Below are 15,494 nucleotides of genomic sequence, written 5' to 3'. Positions count from 1 at the left end.
ATTTTCATCCACAGTTACGTTCCTTATCCACCACTCTATGTCCTATTTCATGCTCTTTAGGTTTCGGGTTGGATTGAATGTGATTGGAATTTATATATACAAATAATTGCGAAAAATTGACGCCCTAACTCCCCCAAGTGATCGTCTCCCATTTTCCATAACAAAAGTAGGGCCATCCCTATCTTCACTCCCATATAATGTCAAAAAGAAAATTGATTAGTTTAGTTATAATCATGGTTAATTAACTTAATAATCAAGATAAAGATTTTGACTTTATTAAATTATTAATATTCTACTAGGTTTTTACACTTACGTAGATTAGATATTAAAGATTCCACTAGGTTTTTACACTTAAATTAATACTTACATATTCGACTGGAATTTTACCCTAATTAAAGATTATAAACCTATACATAAAAGACTTTTAAATTGTTGAGGATTATTATTGAGAGCAAGTCCCACATTGACTAATTTAGTGGAAGATTATGAGTTTATAAATGAGGAATACTATTTGACTGTTATATATTTATTAATTTTAAAAATTAAAAGGATTTATAATTATTAGAATAAGAAAGAAAAAAAAAAAGAAGTGAAAGGGTAAAAATGGAAAGAGGGAGAGGGGCGCGTCATTGTCATCCTCGTGGCTAGTTCCCAAAAAGCAATGCCCCTCACTTGAGGCTGTAATCTGTATGGAAGACCAAACCAAAACGCACCGTTTTGCTCTTCATCCTCTCTCCTCCAATTCCTTTATAAAACCGCTCTCTCTCCCTTTCCGTCTCTCTTCACTAATTCCCATTTCTCTCCCTCTCTCTCTCTCTCTCTCTCTCTCTCTCTCTAAAAGCCATAACCAAAGAACGATGTGTCGTTCGGAGCAGGCCTTGGAAGCCACCTCTGTCGTCGTTGATTCCAAATTCACCGCCCGGCCCGTCCTTCAACCCACCTGCAACCGTGTCCTCGACCGCCGTAATTCCCTCAAAAAACCCCCTTCCGCCGCCGTCTCCCCCACCTCACCCAAGTCCAAATCGCCGCGTCCTCCGGCCACCAAGCGAGCCAATGAAACTAACCCCATGAACTCCAGCTCTGACAAGATTCTAATTCCGGCCGCCGCTCTGTCTCGCCCCAAGGCTGCCTTGGATAGGAAGAAATCAAAAAGCTTCAAATTGGCTGGAAATGGGAATGTTGTGATTTGTGATAACGTTGCAGGTGGTGGCGGATTTGAGGTTGCGTCCTTGAGCTACGCTTCTTCTTTGATTACTGACTCGCCGGGAAGTATCGCCGCCGTGAGAAGAGAGCAGGTGGCTCTGCAACAGGCGCAGAGGAAGATGAGAATTGCCCATTATGGAAGATCTAAATCTGCCCGGTTTGATAAAGTTGTTCCTCTTGATTCCAAAATTAAACCCGCCGTTGAACATCGGAGATGCAGCTTCATCACTCCCAATTCAGGTACCAATTATGTTTTTTTTTTAACCCTTTTTTTATTATTAATTTCCCCTGTTTATGATATTCATAAATTAAATTAAATTAAATTTTCTCTTTCCCTTTATAGATCCCATTTATGTTGCTTACCATGATGAAGAATGGGGCGTCCCTGTTCATGATGACAAGTGAGTCTCTCTCTCTCTCTCTCCGACTCTGTTTTTCTCTCTGTCTCTCTCCGCCTCTGTTTCTCTCTCTCTCTCTCCGACTCTGTTTCTCTCTCTCCCTCTCCGACTCTGTTTCTCTCTCACTCTCTCTCTCTCCCACTCTGTTTTTTCTCTCTCTCTCTCTTTCTCTCTTCGACTCTGTTTCTATCTCTTCTCCATCGGATTAAAGTAAAAGTTAATATAATTAAATTAAGTTTACTGTATAATCCATGAATTTGAGTACTGAATTCTGGAATTGAACACAGAATGCTGTTTGAATTGCTGGTTCTAAGCGTGGCCCAGGTGGGTTCCGATTGGACTTCAATTTTGAAGAAACGCCAAGATTTCAGGTACCAAAAACAACAATTTCCATCAAATAATTCTGTTTTGTTCTTATTAATTCACTAATTTAATTATTGTTCTTCGTTGCCCAGAAATGCATTTTCGAGTTTCGTTGCAGAAACGGTGGCCATTTTTTCCGACAAACAGATGCTATCAATCAGCTCGGAATACGGCATAGACATTAACAGAGTCCGAGGAGTCGTCGACAACGCTATCCGAATCCTCGAGGTAATGAGAATTAAATATTTTAAATCAAAACCCATTGACTTAGTGGTCAACCCCATTTAATTAATATTTTTAATTACAGATTAAGAAGGAGTTTGGATCATTCGACAAATACATTTGGGGATTTGTGAACAACAAGCCGTTTTCACCGCAGTACAAATCCGGCCACAAAATTCCGGTGAAGACATCAAAATCAGAGACCATAAGCAAGGACATGATCAGACGAGGGTTCCGATCGGTCGGACCAACCGTCGTCCATTCCTTCATGCAAGGCGCCGGTCTGACCAACGACCATCTGACCAGCTGCCACAGGCATCTCCACTGCTCTATAACCGCCGCCGGCCGTCGCGCTCCGGCGGTGGTAGTAGAGGAGACAACGACGGCGTCTGAATCTCTGTAGAATTGATTCGAGACTTTAATTAACAAGACAAAAAGAAAAAGTGGTAACCTTTACGAGGAATCAGTCGATCAACGATGATTTGCTTGCTAATTAACTAGATAACCTCTTTTTTTTTATTTTTTTGTGGGGTTTGTGTATATTAATGTCTATATATAAATAGACTTGTAAGTGAGAGAGAACAAAAAAATTAAAGAAAAAAAAGAGATTGTGGGGTGTGAATTAGTGTGGTTTTTTTTTTTTTTTTTTTTTTTNAAAAAAAAAAAAAAAAAAAAAAAAAAAAAAAAAAAAAAAAAAAAAAAAAAAAAAAAAAAAAAAAGAGAGAGAGAGAGAGACAGACAGACAGCATGTGCTTTGTGCAATTGGGAGGCAATGGCATGTGGGTCTGTCAGTTTGCTTTTTTGTAAATTCCCATGTGATCCATCCAAATTTCAAAATATTATTAATCATTATTATTATTATTTTGTATTTTATGTTTTTTTTTTTCATAACAGCCTGTTGCTTTGCTTTATTCACAAGGAGCAAGACCAGACAGCTTCACCCATACCCAACTTTGCTTCCATCAAACCATCCCTCAACTTCTTTGAGAGATCCACATTGATCGAAGAGATAAACAAGTGCTACCGAAAACGTTAGGCCTTAAAAGGGTCAACGCCTTAAAAGGGTCTGAGTGGATTGTGAGATCCCATTTGTTTGGAGAACGAGCCAAAACAAAACATTCTTTTAAAGGGGTTAGAAACCTTTCACACGATTACAATTGAATTGTGTTCTTATCTGAATTGGTAACATGACATTATTATAAATAATAATAATAATAAAAAGATGAAAAATTAAGTGGGTTGATTTGATGGATATGAGGTGATCATGTGGTGTGAGCTGTTACGATTGTTAAAAAGGCAAAACCTTTTTTTGAACCCAAATGAAGATAGGAATCTTAGCATGTGCTCAACCTCTCCCTATCCCCTTTTAGGGGTTTTATGAGTTGTTAAATAAATAAATAATTTAATAATTTAATTTAACTATGAAATTAATATATATATTATATATCTAAAGCCCAAAAGGGAAGTGGGACACAAAAAGTGATTATTTATTATTCAAAGAATGTTTTGTATTTGGATAATCTAATAATAAGCAAAAATAAAATAAAAAAATATTTATTCCAAAATTAAAGAAAATGAAGAAAAATGAAGGAAGATTCTAGATGCATTGGGAGGGAGCAAAGCCGACCTTCTTATTAAAGAAATCAAATTGCCAAAGGAAATTTTGCTGAAGAATATTGCCGATGATATTGGTGTCTGGAAAAGGAATAGAAGTGAAGCCAAGACATAAGATATCGTCCACCTTCACAATGTAGCTTTTGGGCGGCGGCTCGAACACCACCCCCATCTCGAAATGGAATCGAAGCTTGGGGGCCATTTCATGGGAGTAATGGGTTTTATTGAAGCAATAAGCGAAGGGATCCGCAAGGATTTGCTGGAATTTCTTCAGCTTTTGAACCATGGCTTCCACGAACACGTCGAACGCGGGTGCGGTGAGCATGCTGAGACTGGTTCCGGAGTCGAGAATGGTGCCGCCACCTTTCTGGATGTCCCAAACGCGGGGAGGGATGTTGAGCGTGACTCCGTCGATAGAGATTCCGATGAGCCCTACGCCGTAGTAGCTGTTGAAGGGGCCGCCGAGGTGGAGGTTGATGAAGGTCATGTTGCCGACTGGAGCAACAGAGAGGGGTTCGGCGGGGGGGTAGCCTAGGATGAAGTAGCTGGTGGCGCTGTGGTGGCTGAGATGGTCGATGAGGCAGTAGGATAAGCCGCCGCCGTTTTTGTCTAGGGAGGCTCTGTGGGCGAAGGAGTGTGCGCCAGTTCCTACGCCAAGGATGCCGTCGACTCCTTTCAACTGCATTGCATTGAACAGTTCGGTGCAGCCGATTAGAGTATCATGGATCTGTTTCTCTTTTCCGTTTGTGAGGCCTACGGTTACCGTCTCGTTTGCGAACAATCCCGTTGCAGCCCCTCCTCCTATGTAGCTATTTCACACTCCAAATAAAAAATATAACTCAAATTCATCTCAAATTGAATCTAATTCCTCTCAAATTGAATGGAATTGCGCAGAAACAGACTCTGATTCGTAGGATTAGGATTTCATAGCTAAACCCTAATTCTTCGCACATACCTGTAATCATAGACGCAAGGGTTGGAAGGAACTTCACAATCCGGGATGGCGAAGAGTAGTTGGAGATCACCGAGGCAGAAATCTGAGCCGCAGGTAATCAATTTGAAAGAGGATGAACGATTCGCTAAAAACGAATGATCGAATTTCACTTTGTGTTCACCACGGCTCTTATGATGAGCGTGGGCGCTGCAATTTCCCAAGCACCGCCGATATCTACATTTCAACCAGGTTAGGTCACTCCCGGTGTCCACAATCAACAAAAACTTCTGCGGCGGCGTTCCGACTTTGAACTGAACAAAATACTCATTAGTTCCAAAATCGAAGCCTGAGCTTATTTTCAGCTGTATCGGTGTAGATGACGACATAGGAAGCAGACGATCCGTCTTGCTCATTTTCATCGACGTGGAGATTGAGCGTTGGCGGTTGTGGTCGTGCTCGTGAATATCTCTGAACCGATCGGTGCTTCCCAGAGTCCTCCGTTCACCATAAAGCTTCTCTTCGACATGTGGATGGTGGCGATGCATCACATCCAGCTTCACCATCGGCATCCCTGATGGTTGTTGTCGTTGTTGTTGTTCATCGCCGCCGAATGCGACGTGCACAGAGAGAAAGAAATTGAAGAAAAAAAAGATTAAAAAAGGTGAAATAGGCGACATTGGATTCCTGTAACCTAACATACAAACATGAAGGGAGACTGTAATGTCAGAGAGATGGAGCAATATACAAAGCGGCGGCAATGGCGGACTTATAAATCGAAGAAGCTTACAATTTTGGAGTACCTATTAATGGCGTTTCCTCTCTCCCTTCTTTTGTATAACAAACTAACTGACCCATCAATTACAGCCCCGCGACCATATCTTCTGTTTTTGTACCTTTTTTCTGTTTCCACTAGAAAAAAAAAACATATATACTTAATTAATAAATAAATTAATATATATTCAGCGTTAAATGATAATTTTTTAAAATATTTTTGAATTTATTAAGGTGTCTAACTATTTTTAATAAATATATTTCTTTCAAATAAATATTTTAAAAACATGTATAAAATGGAAATTTTATTTTGTAGAGAACCCAATTACTACCAATTTTTTGCGAGTCTCACATTCACTAATTTAGAGAATGATCATGAGTTTATAAGTAAATGAATACATCTCCATTCGGATGAGGCCTTTTGGGACAATTATATCATAGCCATACTCTAAACTTAGTTATGACAATAGAATCCTCAAATATCGAACAAAGAATTGTGAATCTCAGAGATCAATTATATCATAGTCATACTCAAAGTGACTAAAGTGTCGAGCAAAGGGTGTACTTTGTTCGAAGGCTCTAAAGAAAGGAGTCGAGCCTCAATTAAGGGGAGACTTATATAGTGTACTTTGTTCGAGGAGAGGATTGTTGGAAGTGAGTCCCACGTTGACTAATTTAAGAAATGATTATGTGTGTATTTTAATCTTACTCTTCTAATATTAAAATAAAATATTTTTAAAATAAATAATTTATATAATATATATATATATATATATATATATATATATATATATATATATATATATATATATATATATATTTCTGTGTTGTAATTTTCTTATTCTACACTTTGTCGCGGTGGATCCGAATTGAACCACTTGACAAAAGGCAGTAAAAAAACGCGTTATTTCTTCTTCACGATTTAAGTAGAGCAAGTTAAAAGGCAACTCCAAGAAATGGGTTATTTGAGGAAGAATATATTAATAGTTGATAACTGATTTTTCCCAAATTTAATAACCAAAACAACTCATATTTACTTAAGTTAACAAAATATATGAGAAAATTTACTATTTTACTATGCCTCCCTATTTACTATTTATGATAATTTACTTTATCAGAGGACTCCATGACCTAACAATTATCCCTGGAGACTAATCCAATCAACCAAGAATTTCATTCTATCCCTAGAGACTAATCCAATCAACCAAGAATTTCATTCTCAAACGAGCATGAGCATCTTCACTACACCATACCAAGTGAGGCTTTGTACAACCTCAATATTCCAACATCTTCAAATTTAATAACTAAAACAACTTATATTTCCTAAGTTAGCACGCAATAGTGAAATATATGAGAAAATTTCTATTAGATAATACTTTAGAGGGAGAAGGATGGGGAATAAACACTACAGAAATATAGAAACATGCTAATTGCAATTCAGTCCAGATTTATTGTAGCCTGTATTCTTAATTTAAAGAAAGGATTCGTGTACCATTTCGTTTCTTGCGTCAAACTTTAGTAAGCGAGGCTTTCAAGTGTGGTTGAAGACTGGTTGAGCCAGTAGCCATCTGAACCACGTAGGAAAGTTCTCCATCCACCAGTTTAAACGCTCTGCTTATTTCTTTCACCTGTTCCATAGAGACAGGTAAACAGTTTGGCTTTGTCTGGGACTCTGGTATGTTTGATCAGTATTACAAATTATTGATTAACAAGCATATATTATATGCATGCAATGTGAGCAAAAGGAGAAGGAAACCGAATGGGGACGAGAGGAAATCATTTGCCGTAAAAAAATGACGAGAAAAAAAGATCCTAGTTCTGTCTGGTACGTTGTATTGATCTAATACAAACGGGGACGAGCAGTTTTCCATTGGTTAACAATAATGTATCTCTTTCATAACGCGCTGTTTTGGGGTTCAAGTATCGTCTCTTATAGAATCAAATCATTTGTACAGTTATAAAGGGATGTTTGGCTCATGATTTTAAAGTCTCTCATTATGAAGCCTAGAAGTGGAACATTTAGGTTTGTGTAACACTTGTGTTGGGATTGTATAAACAAATAAATTATAGAAACTTGAGTTCCTATTAGGATATTTAGTTCAAAGGTTTATCATTTAGAAGGATTTGTATAGAAATGGTAGATTTCACCACGCGAGATCTCACAATAGTCGGAGAGAAGAACAAAACATTCTTTATAAGGGTGTTGAAACTTTTTCCTAGTAGACACGTTTTAAAACCGTGAGGCTAGCAGCGATACATAACGGGCCAAAGCGGACAATATTTGCTAGCGGTAGGCTTGGGCTGTTACAAATAGTATTAGAGCCAAATACCGGGCTGTGTGCCAGCGAGAATGTTGGGCCCCTAAAGGGGGTGGATTGTGAGATTTCATATCGGTTGGAGAGGAGAACAAAGCATTTCTTATAAGAGTGTGAAAATCTTTTTCTAGTAGACGTTTTAAAACCATGTGGCTGACAGCAATATATAATGGGCCAAAGTGGACAATATCTCCTAACGACGGGCTTGGACTATTACACATAAGCTTGGGTTCATAATCATGAATGGTTGGGACAAGCAAACTGATAATACCAAAGCAAGGGTTTAACTTCTTAACCCTAAGTCACACAGGTCTAACACGTACGTTTATCCTATAAGGTTTTTACTCGCCATAGTTAGTAGTGATGACAATTAACTATCAGTATCATGGAACGACAAAATTTGAAACCTAAAAATAATATGTCCGTATTTGAAATGGCCCTGAATAATGATGATCTAGTAAACGTTACCTTAGAAGCATTCCCCACAACTTCACTTTGGAGCATTATCACTTTCTCTTCTGCATTATATGTTCCTTTCTGGAAGAGAGATAAAAATCGGGTTATATTAAATGGAAAGTAAAACAGACGTCTCCATTAGTTGCATTGCAATAATCTTTCACGGTTTTAGAAAATGGAAAACAATATTCAGAAGTTTATGATACTGATGCAAATAATACTAGTTATAAAATTTCACTGCCAAAAGCATATAAAAATTGGCTATAGAAACCAGAGCTTTTATGGCAATGTGAAAGCTCACTAGCAAGTAATATGAATCAATTTTTCTTCTTTTTCTTCAGCTAAAAGTCACATCTAATCATCAGAAATTGCAGCTGCTTTATTTTTAAATTCAATCCTATTAAGAGAACCTCCCTAGAACCTTGAATTTAATGTGGCTTATTTCCCTTCTTATCTAGTTCACCAGAACACCTGCTCCTTTCTGTTGTGTGAAGAATATGCACACAGCAAGTGAAAATAAAGAAAGGCAATCTACACCAACACCACGAGCTCAAAAATCCACAGCACAGATAAAAAACTGAGCACAAGAAGATCAGCAGCTAAGACAAAAAGAACTTGTAGTTTGATCAATTTTGACACATCCATATGGAGGAGGGATTTGAGCAGTTTAGTTTCATTTTTCACAACTATGAGTGTTTAGGTCAGTTTTAATCTCACGGGACAACCGCCTTGACCCTATAAAATATTCGGATGTCAAGGAAACTAAAATAAACCTTAGGTAAGTGGTCACCATGGATTGAACTCATTTCCTCTAGACCCTTTCGATCCATGACCTTGTTGACCACCAGGCAAGCCCATGATGGTTAATTTCATTTCAGACTTATCCACTTTAACTACATATTCTATCCATAAAGCTGACTTTCAAATGAACTACCAACTTTTTTATACATGATTTCCTTCACAAATAATGAATTACCTAAACCTTTTTGTATTTGTGTCGGCTATTGGATCGAGCAGCTGGTGTGCAGTTGCAACTCTGCAGAATCTAACGTAGCAATTGTGATATGGTTGACAGTGACAGTGTAGTTTAAGAATCCAAGGTGTAGGCCATGGAGCGAGTCGAGATGGAAGAAATTGAATAGTTTAAATTTACAAGATGGCGACTGAGATTTTCAATGGTTTGAAAACGTGGCCGTTCGTTTTCATGGGAAAGACAAGGCCAGATGAGGGAAAAAGGAAGATTTCATTTCAGCAAACAAGATGGATTATATTGTTAGATCACATACAGCATAGAGCCACTTTGCATCATGTCACAAATCCGTGTGTTTCCATCATTCTTCTCAAAATAAAAATCAGAGAACATAAGCACGTCTATACTCAACCACAATTCTCTTTCAGCCTATGAATTTGAATGTAACAGTAGAGCACACGAGAAAGAGACAGCGATTTTGACCTGAACTTCAACGAGACCAGTGCTTTGAGCGATTACAACTTCAATGGTACCATCGGGCTTGGGACGCCAGTAGCCACTCTCAGCGTGCATAGGCTCTCTAGAATCGAGTTTCCAAGTCTTTTGGCTGTAAGAAATCACTGGCTTCTCCCACAATCATCGTATTAAAAAAATCCCCAAACAACGAAGATAACCGATTAGACTAAAAAAGCAAAATCCAACCGCGTGGAATGAGATAATTATAATTATATTAAGATGATATCAGCGAAAACAACAAATAGAGACGAAGAACAGGGAGTTAAAGGTTACCTTGCCGGAATGGGAGAAATGGATCTCCTCGCCGTAAGAGAAGGAATTAATGGTGGGGAATCCACCGTCGCCTTTGCCTCTCCATGTTCCAAGTAAAAATGATAGCGGTGCTACGGCCGGGTGGATGGACAACGGAGCCGGTATCGGCGGCAGTTCTCCGTCCATTTCTTCACCTGCTATGACTCCGTTCTCTCTTGTTCGCCTTGTGTTGGCGTTTTCAGTTTTTACAGACGGAGAACACGAAACATAGTCCTTGTCCTTGGCGCCGTGGCTTCCCTCGTAAACGGAAAGTAACTATCCATTTAATAAAATTACTTTTTAGTCCTTAACCTTTAGTCTGAACTAAGTGTATTCTTGGGTTTGTACATTTTTAGTAAAACATTAATTAATCCTATCAAGTAATTTATTAAACTTTCATTCTAAATTTTCATAAAATATATATATAATAATATTAATTTAGTTGAAGGGATCCAATCCAATGTAATTTTAATAAAATTAACAAAATCACGCTTTTTTTTATCCTTATCTTATAATTTTTTTAGACAAGCAGATTGTTAAAGCAGCTTGTTAATGATCTCAGTGTTTTATTCTTTCGTTTATCAGTGCTGGTAATCCAGTTATTCTTTCGTTTATCAGTGCTGGTAATCCAGACAAGCAGATTGTTAATGATCTCAGTGTTTTATTCTTTCGTTTTTTCATCGTGCTGGTAATCTATACCAGCAAATTGTTAATGATCTCAGTGATTGTTAATGATCTTAGTGCTTTATTCTTTCGTAATCTAGTTCCATACAAGCAGATTGTGTAATGATCTCAGTGATTGTTAATAATCTCAGTGCTTTATTCTTTCGTAATCCAGTTTACAATTTAGAATTCTTGGAAAAGTGCAGATTTAGTTGGTACTTTTCGATTTAAATTACTAATTTAATCCTAAAATATTAATTTGGTATATATTTAACATTAAAATTTTAAGAATTTCTTATTTATCTCTACATTGTTATGTCTATTTATGTGTTGTTTTAAAAGAATCTTTAAAATTATAATTATGTAGCAATTATGATTTAAATAATAGATTCATTTTATATTTGTTAATACGTTAAAATTTTAATAAGTATTTAAAAAAAAATGTTCCATATATCCGTAAAACTTATTAATACGGTGATTAAACTATTTGTAATCTAATTAACTTTTAAATTACATATTTTGGGTGTTTTTTTAAAAAAATACAACATCATAAATCTCACGAAATTGCATATTACGTATGCATTTTTTATAATTTATAAAACGAAAAAAGAAAAAAACTAAAAATAAAAGACTTTTTTTCTCAAATAAGGAGAATTTTGAATACTTTCAATATATAAATTATTGACCCCAAAAAATGCTTTAATTATTCATAAAAAAAAAAAAAATAATAAAGATCGGTGGTACAAGAGTGTGGGTGGAAAATTCAGAAGTTAAACTCAAAGAGATCCCTCAAACTCAAGGGAGACTTTTGGCATCACCATTGAAGTTTTGAAAATTAGGGCGAAATCTCGCAGAGGAAAGTAACCGTCTATTAATACATCATCGGTCCGTTATTGTATCAGAAACATTAAGCACAACCATATAATAAGAGAGTGTGCGCATACCAGGCCATATGTACAAGAGCTGAAGCCATCTGGTTTTCCAAACATCACACAGCAAACAAGCAAGCAAAGCAAAGCAAAGTCATTAGCAGCAATTCAATAACCTCCCTGAATGAAAGCATTCAGACGGTTTAGCTCCTCCCGGTGCTCGCTCACCACAGCCCGAACCACATCTCCGATCGATACCATGCCTTTCATACCCTTGTCATCGATGACCGGTATGTGCCTAATTCGATTATCTGCCCACCAAGCAAGAGTACTCCATGTTATATTTCATGGTGTAGTGATAAATATATATTGCAGCTAGACTGAAAAAAACAACCTTTTCTCTAACGAGGAAAAAAAAAAAAGGCACGTTTGAACATATTCTTTCAAAAGTTGCAATTTTACTCTGGGTGTTCTATAAATGTTTCAAAGTTTCCGTTCTAGATTGCAACTACATCATTCCACCCTCCAAGTCCCGACTTCCATTTGGAAATAATAAAAGAATTTCTACTCTAAGGGTAATTAACATTTTTTGTAACGAAACAAAAGGAAAATTGAGATGTGTTTTTTCTATAATTTAACCTAAAAAGTAAAGTAAGGTAATACCAGTCATAAGTTGCATAGCTCGTAAAACCTTGGTGTCAGGTGTCACAGTGATAAGTTTGTTCTGCAAAATTAAAGGAATTTGTCATTGCTATTCGGACTTGGAAGGGTCGATTTTTTGTGCAGCCATAATAACTTCATGCAAGAAAAGACATTATTTGTAAATACATTTCCAAAATTTATAAATGAAATGCTAATTGAAACTATTTTAAAAGAAATCAACCACAAATAAACGAAAATAGAATGAAATTGTAGATATTTCGGCTTAAATTTTATTTTTAATAGAAAGCATCTAATTTCCGTCATTGCTCACGCAACTAGTAGAGAAATAAGGCTGGCTGACATATAAAGGTGACAGGTTTATACCTCCTCAGTCATGATATCCCCAACTTTGGTAGACTTGGAGGACCTGCCTTGCACTATAATCTTTCTCAGATAATCTAGAAATGTGTGAAAAGAAAAGCTCAGAATTCAGATATTACATTCCAGATAATCTAGAAATGTGTGAAAAGAAAGGCTCAGAATTCAGATATTACGTTCCAAAAGACAAGAAAGATGCCTTCATTGGACCTAAAGCTTAGAACTAACCTTCTATGGTTATAGTACAAGGAAAACTGAAAGAGAACACGAGGAGAAATGACAAGAAAAAAAAAAGAGGAAAAGCCACGATGTAGGAGTAATCTCTACATGGGTTTTAGTTCTACACGGCACAATCATAAGTAGAAACCATTTTGGGTACCCAAAACTACGGAAATAATGCAAATTTACACCACCCAAAAACAACATTAAAAAAAAAACCAGCTCACTTTGAAATCTCCACCGAAAAACCAATAAAAGACTAGCAATCCAAATGGAAACTGATCAGAAGTATGAATTTCCAAAAATCAGCCAATTGCAGAATGCTGGAACCTAAAGATTTCTGAGTACATAAATTTGCTAGTTGTCCCAAACTACAGTATAAATGAATCTCTTCATTCTAAATTAGGATAAACCATAGATTTTGTAGTTGAAACCATTTATTCAGAGCTTATTGTATCACGTACCTCTCTCTGTTATAATACCAGCTATTGAATTTTGCTCCGCAGGTTTAACAACCACCAAGGCTCCAACATTGTGCTGGGTCATCTTTTTTATGTAAAAAAGGGGGAGTGTGTAAGCAAGAACAGCAGAAGAAGACAATTTTTTTTAACAAAATTCTAATCAAAATAATGAAAAAAGTATAAAAATGTTCAAGGGAAACAATTCCCAAAAGGAAGCGTACCGACTGAACGGCATCATAAACTGTGTCATCTGTGGTGCACCAGAGCCATGATCCGTCAGCACTTTTTCCTTTTGCTTTCAAGATGTCATCAATCGTAGTGCTTTCAAAGCCATGCTCTTCAATGTTTGCGGAACTGGTCGATGTTGTGAAGCGTGAAAGCATTGCAGGCCTCATATAGGGGTTTGCTACACGAAGTTGTTGCAGAACAGCAGTTTTCACAATGTTTCCATGTGATAGAAATGATCGCACAGCACCTTGCATCTTCACCTGTTCAAGCAAACGCTTAAAAATGGGTACAATAAGCTCTCTTTGAAGTGCGTACCATATCAGAAAACAGTAGTCCGTTACAAATATACCTTTGATAATGATTTAAAACATTAGTAAATTATTACATTAAATTAGAATTTTTGTTACTAGAGTGTAAGATCTGTTTTATTTAGTTTCTAAATTTCAAGCTTGGTCACTAAACTTTCAATTTTCTAAAAAAATCATGAAGTCTAAGGCTTCATTGGAACTAAAATTATATCAACTAATTTTACAAAAATTTGAATTTTCTAAGAACCTTTTAGACACAAATTAAAAAATTAGAGATATATAAGATACTTCTGAAAATTTAGAGGACAAATAGATACATACCTCAAAATTTATAGACTAAATTTGTAATTTAACAATTAATTTATAATTTACCTCTAGAAATCCACCTAGCAAAAAAACAAGAAACAACAGCCTGGAAGAACCTTGACAATTGATGCACAATAATGTATGTACAGAAATTCCTAACATGACGTGAGATGACTAATTTTTCCTCTTTCCACAGAGTTAGTTGCTAGACATCACTTACGAAATAAATTAGCTCAGCTCATCTATATTAAACTACTTACCTTATCCGTAGTAATTTACTCCATGAATATGAAGATCTAATGCAGACAAACGTGTAGGGGAAAGTGCGGATGAAGAAAATCAATTAATTACACACGCAGAGGAACAATTATTGAATCCACCGGCGTTGGTCAAAGCCAGCACAGTTCCATTAATTAATGCAATCGAGACGAATTAAACGTCCGTAATACAAAACAGGATTCAAACTCGATCCAGCTCGCTAAAACCGAGATCAGTACACTAAACATACTGAGTACAAAAGAACGGAAGAAGAAAAAGGAATCGATCAGCACATCAGTAAGGAAAAACAATCAATCAGTCGAGCAGAGCTTGACGAACGCATTAAAACGAAGAGCGAGAGAAAAATCAATCGTCGCTACCAGCAAGAGAAGACGAAGCGAAAGAAATCCAAATACCTCACAGAGTTCAACGTTGATCGCAGGAAAACGATAAGATTCAGACGATTGGATAACAAAATGAGGATGAAATGGAGAAAATAAGAGATATACCTGATGAAGATCCGGAAGAAAACCTCTCGATTCACGAAGGAAGTGGAGAACCAAAAAGAGTGACGGTTTAGTGAGGTACAGATAATGAAACCTATTGGAAGGAAAAGCTCACGGATATGGAACTGTTACACCCGATTTTATCTCTCGATTCTTTCGTTTTTTCTTTTTTCTTTTTGGACACACTTTCTTTCCCCACCGCTGTTCTTGCTTTTCTCATCCATCTTTAGTATTAATTTCTTTTTCTTTTTTTCTTTTTTATGTGATTGCAATTTTTTTAATTTATCTTTTAAATAAATATAATATCTAAAATTATTTTCAAGTTTTGATGAACTAAAATAAGAATATATATATATATATATATAAGAATATATATATATATATATATATATATATATATATATATATATTATTTTTAAGTTGTAAATTTCAAATTTTGAATTATAATTTTAGTTCTTATTTATTGAAATATATAAATTTATTACGCACAAAATAGATAATTCATAATTATGCTAGGCTACGAATTTAAATTTTTATTTAATTTATCAATTAATTTTTAAAAAAAATGGTAAAGAGTTTAGTTTTTTTTTTTTTTTTTTTTTT

The 15,494-nt window shown here is 36.1% G+C and overlaps 3 protein-coding genes and 1 long non-coding RNA gene across 7 annotated transcripts in view; 2 read left to right on the top strand and 2 right to left on the bottom strand.

Moving 5' to 3' along the window:
* Positions 1 to 795: 795 nt before the first annotated feature.
* On the top strand, positions 796 to 2,790 carry LOC111484173. Its single transcript, XM_023130654.1, has 5 exons — positions 796 to 1,443; positions 1,547 to 1,604; positions 1,889 to 1,972; positions 2,057 to 2,192; positions 2,272 to 2,790. Exons 1-5 carry the CDS (start codon positions 858 to 860, stop codon positions 2,587 to 2,589), a joined length of 1,182 nt encoding a protein of 393 aa, XP_022986422.1. The 5' UTR covers positions 796 to 857; the 3' UTR covers positions 2,590 to 2,790.
* Positions 2,791 to 4,721: 1,931 nt separating this feature from the next.
* On the bottom strand, positions 4,722 to 10,307 carry LOC111484010 (UPF0678 fatty acid-binding protein-like protein At1g79260). 3 transcript variants are annotated; one of them, XM_023130427.1, is made up of 5 exons: positions 10,036 to 10,307; positions 9,730 to 9,870; positions 8,289 to 8,357; positions 6,998 to 7,133; positions 6,693 to 6,794 (listed from the first exon to the last, which is right to left on the bottom strand). In XM_023130427.1, exons 1-4 carry the CDS (start codon positions 10,198 to 10,200, stop codon positions 7,014 to 7,016), a joined length of 495 nt encoding a protein of 164 aa, XP_022986195.1. In that variant the 5' UTR covers positions 10,201 to 10,307; the 3' UTR covers positions 6,693 to 6,794; positions 6,998 to 7,013. The 3 variants fall into 3 exon arrangements, with proteins under 3 accessions (XP_022986193.1, XP_022986195.1, XP_022986194.1); XM_023130426.1 differs by lacking the exon at positions 6,693 to 6,794 and having other exon boundaries at positions 6,848 to 7,133; positions 10,036 to 10,306; XM_023130425.1 differs by lacking the exons at positions 6,693 to 6,794; positions 8,289 to 8,357; positions 9,730 to 9,870; positions 10,036 to 10,307 and adding exons at positions 4,722 to 5,425; positions 5,535 to 5,643 and having other exon boundaries at positions 6,998 to 7,073.
* A 1,091-nt stretch (positions 10,308 to 11,398) lies between these two features.
* LOC111484557 lies at positions 11,399 to 11,733 on the top strand. Its single transcript, XR_002718518.1, has 2 exons — positions 11,399 to 11,466; positions 11,501 to 11,733. It is a non-coding gene; the product is annotated as an uncharacterized LOC111484557 (long non-coding RNA).
* Positions 11,496 to 15,494, bottom strand: part of LOC111484529 (CBS domain-containing protein CBSX3, mitochondrial-like) — a 21,526-nt gene continuing 17,527 nt past the window's right edge. The window contains exons 2-7 of one of the 2 annotated variants that reach the window (XM_023131171.1): positions 14,895 to 15,097; positions 13,507 to 13,773; positions 13,289 to 13,370; positions 12,612 to 12,685; positions 12,249 to 12,309; positions 11,496 to 11,896 (exon numbers count right to left, since the gene is read on the bottom strand). In XM_023131171.1, the coding sequence (XP_022986939.1) occupies positions 11,754 to 11,896; positions 12,249 to 12,309; positions 12,612 to 12,685; positions 13,289 to 13,370; positions 13,507 to 13,767 (621 nt within the window). In that variant the 5' untranslated portion in view covers positions 13,768 to 13,773; positions 14,895 to 15,097 and the 3' untranslated portion in view covers positions 11,496 to 11,753. Of the gene's footprint in view, positions 11,897 to 12,248; positions 12,310 to 12,611; positions 12,686 to 13,288; positions 13,371 to 13,506; positions 13,774 to 14,801; positions 14,824 to 14,894; positions 15,098 to 15,494 lie in introns of those variants that run through there. The other variant, XM_023131172.1, reaches the window with a different exon arrangement.

The sequence above is a fragment of the Cucurbita maxima genome, unplaced genomic scaffold (genome assembly GCF_002738345.1).
Source record: "Cucurbita maxima cultivar Rimu unplaced genomic scaffold, Cmax_1.0 Cma_Scf00009, whole genome shotgun sequence".
Taxonomy (NCBI): domain Eukaryota; kingdom Viridiplantae; phylum Streptophyta; class Magnoliopsida; order Cucurbitales; family Cucurbitaceae; genus Cucurbita; species Cucurbita maxima.
The sequence above is the reverse complement of the archived record's forward strand: the minus strand, read 5'-3'. Positions and strand labels throughout refer to the sequence as shown.

Bases quoted from the DNA above. Each gene is read 5' to 3' on its own strand.
- LOC111484173 (XM_023130654.1), top strand. From the start codon at position 858: ATGTGTCGTTCGGAGCAGGCCTTGGAAGCCACCTCTGTCGTCGTTGAT. The intron at 1,444-1,546 runs GTACCAATTATG...TTCCCTTTATAG, and splicing joins CTTCATCACTCCCAATTCAG to ATCCCATTTATGTTGCTTAC. The intron at 1,973-2,056 runs GTACCAAAAACA...TTCGTTGCCCAG, and splicing joins AAGAAACGCCAAGATTTCAG to AAATGCATTTTCGAGTTTCG.
- LOC111484010 (XM_023130425.1), bottom strand. From the start codon at position 5,589: ATGGGTCAGTTAGTTTGTTATACAAAAGAAGGGAGAGAGGAAACGCCA. The intron at 5,426-5,534 runs GTACTCCAAAAT...TTTGTATGTTAG, and splicing joins AGAGGAAACGCCATTAATAG to GTTACAGGAATCCAATGTCG.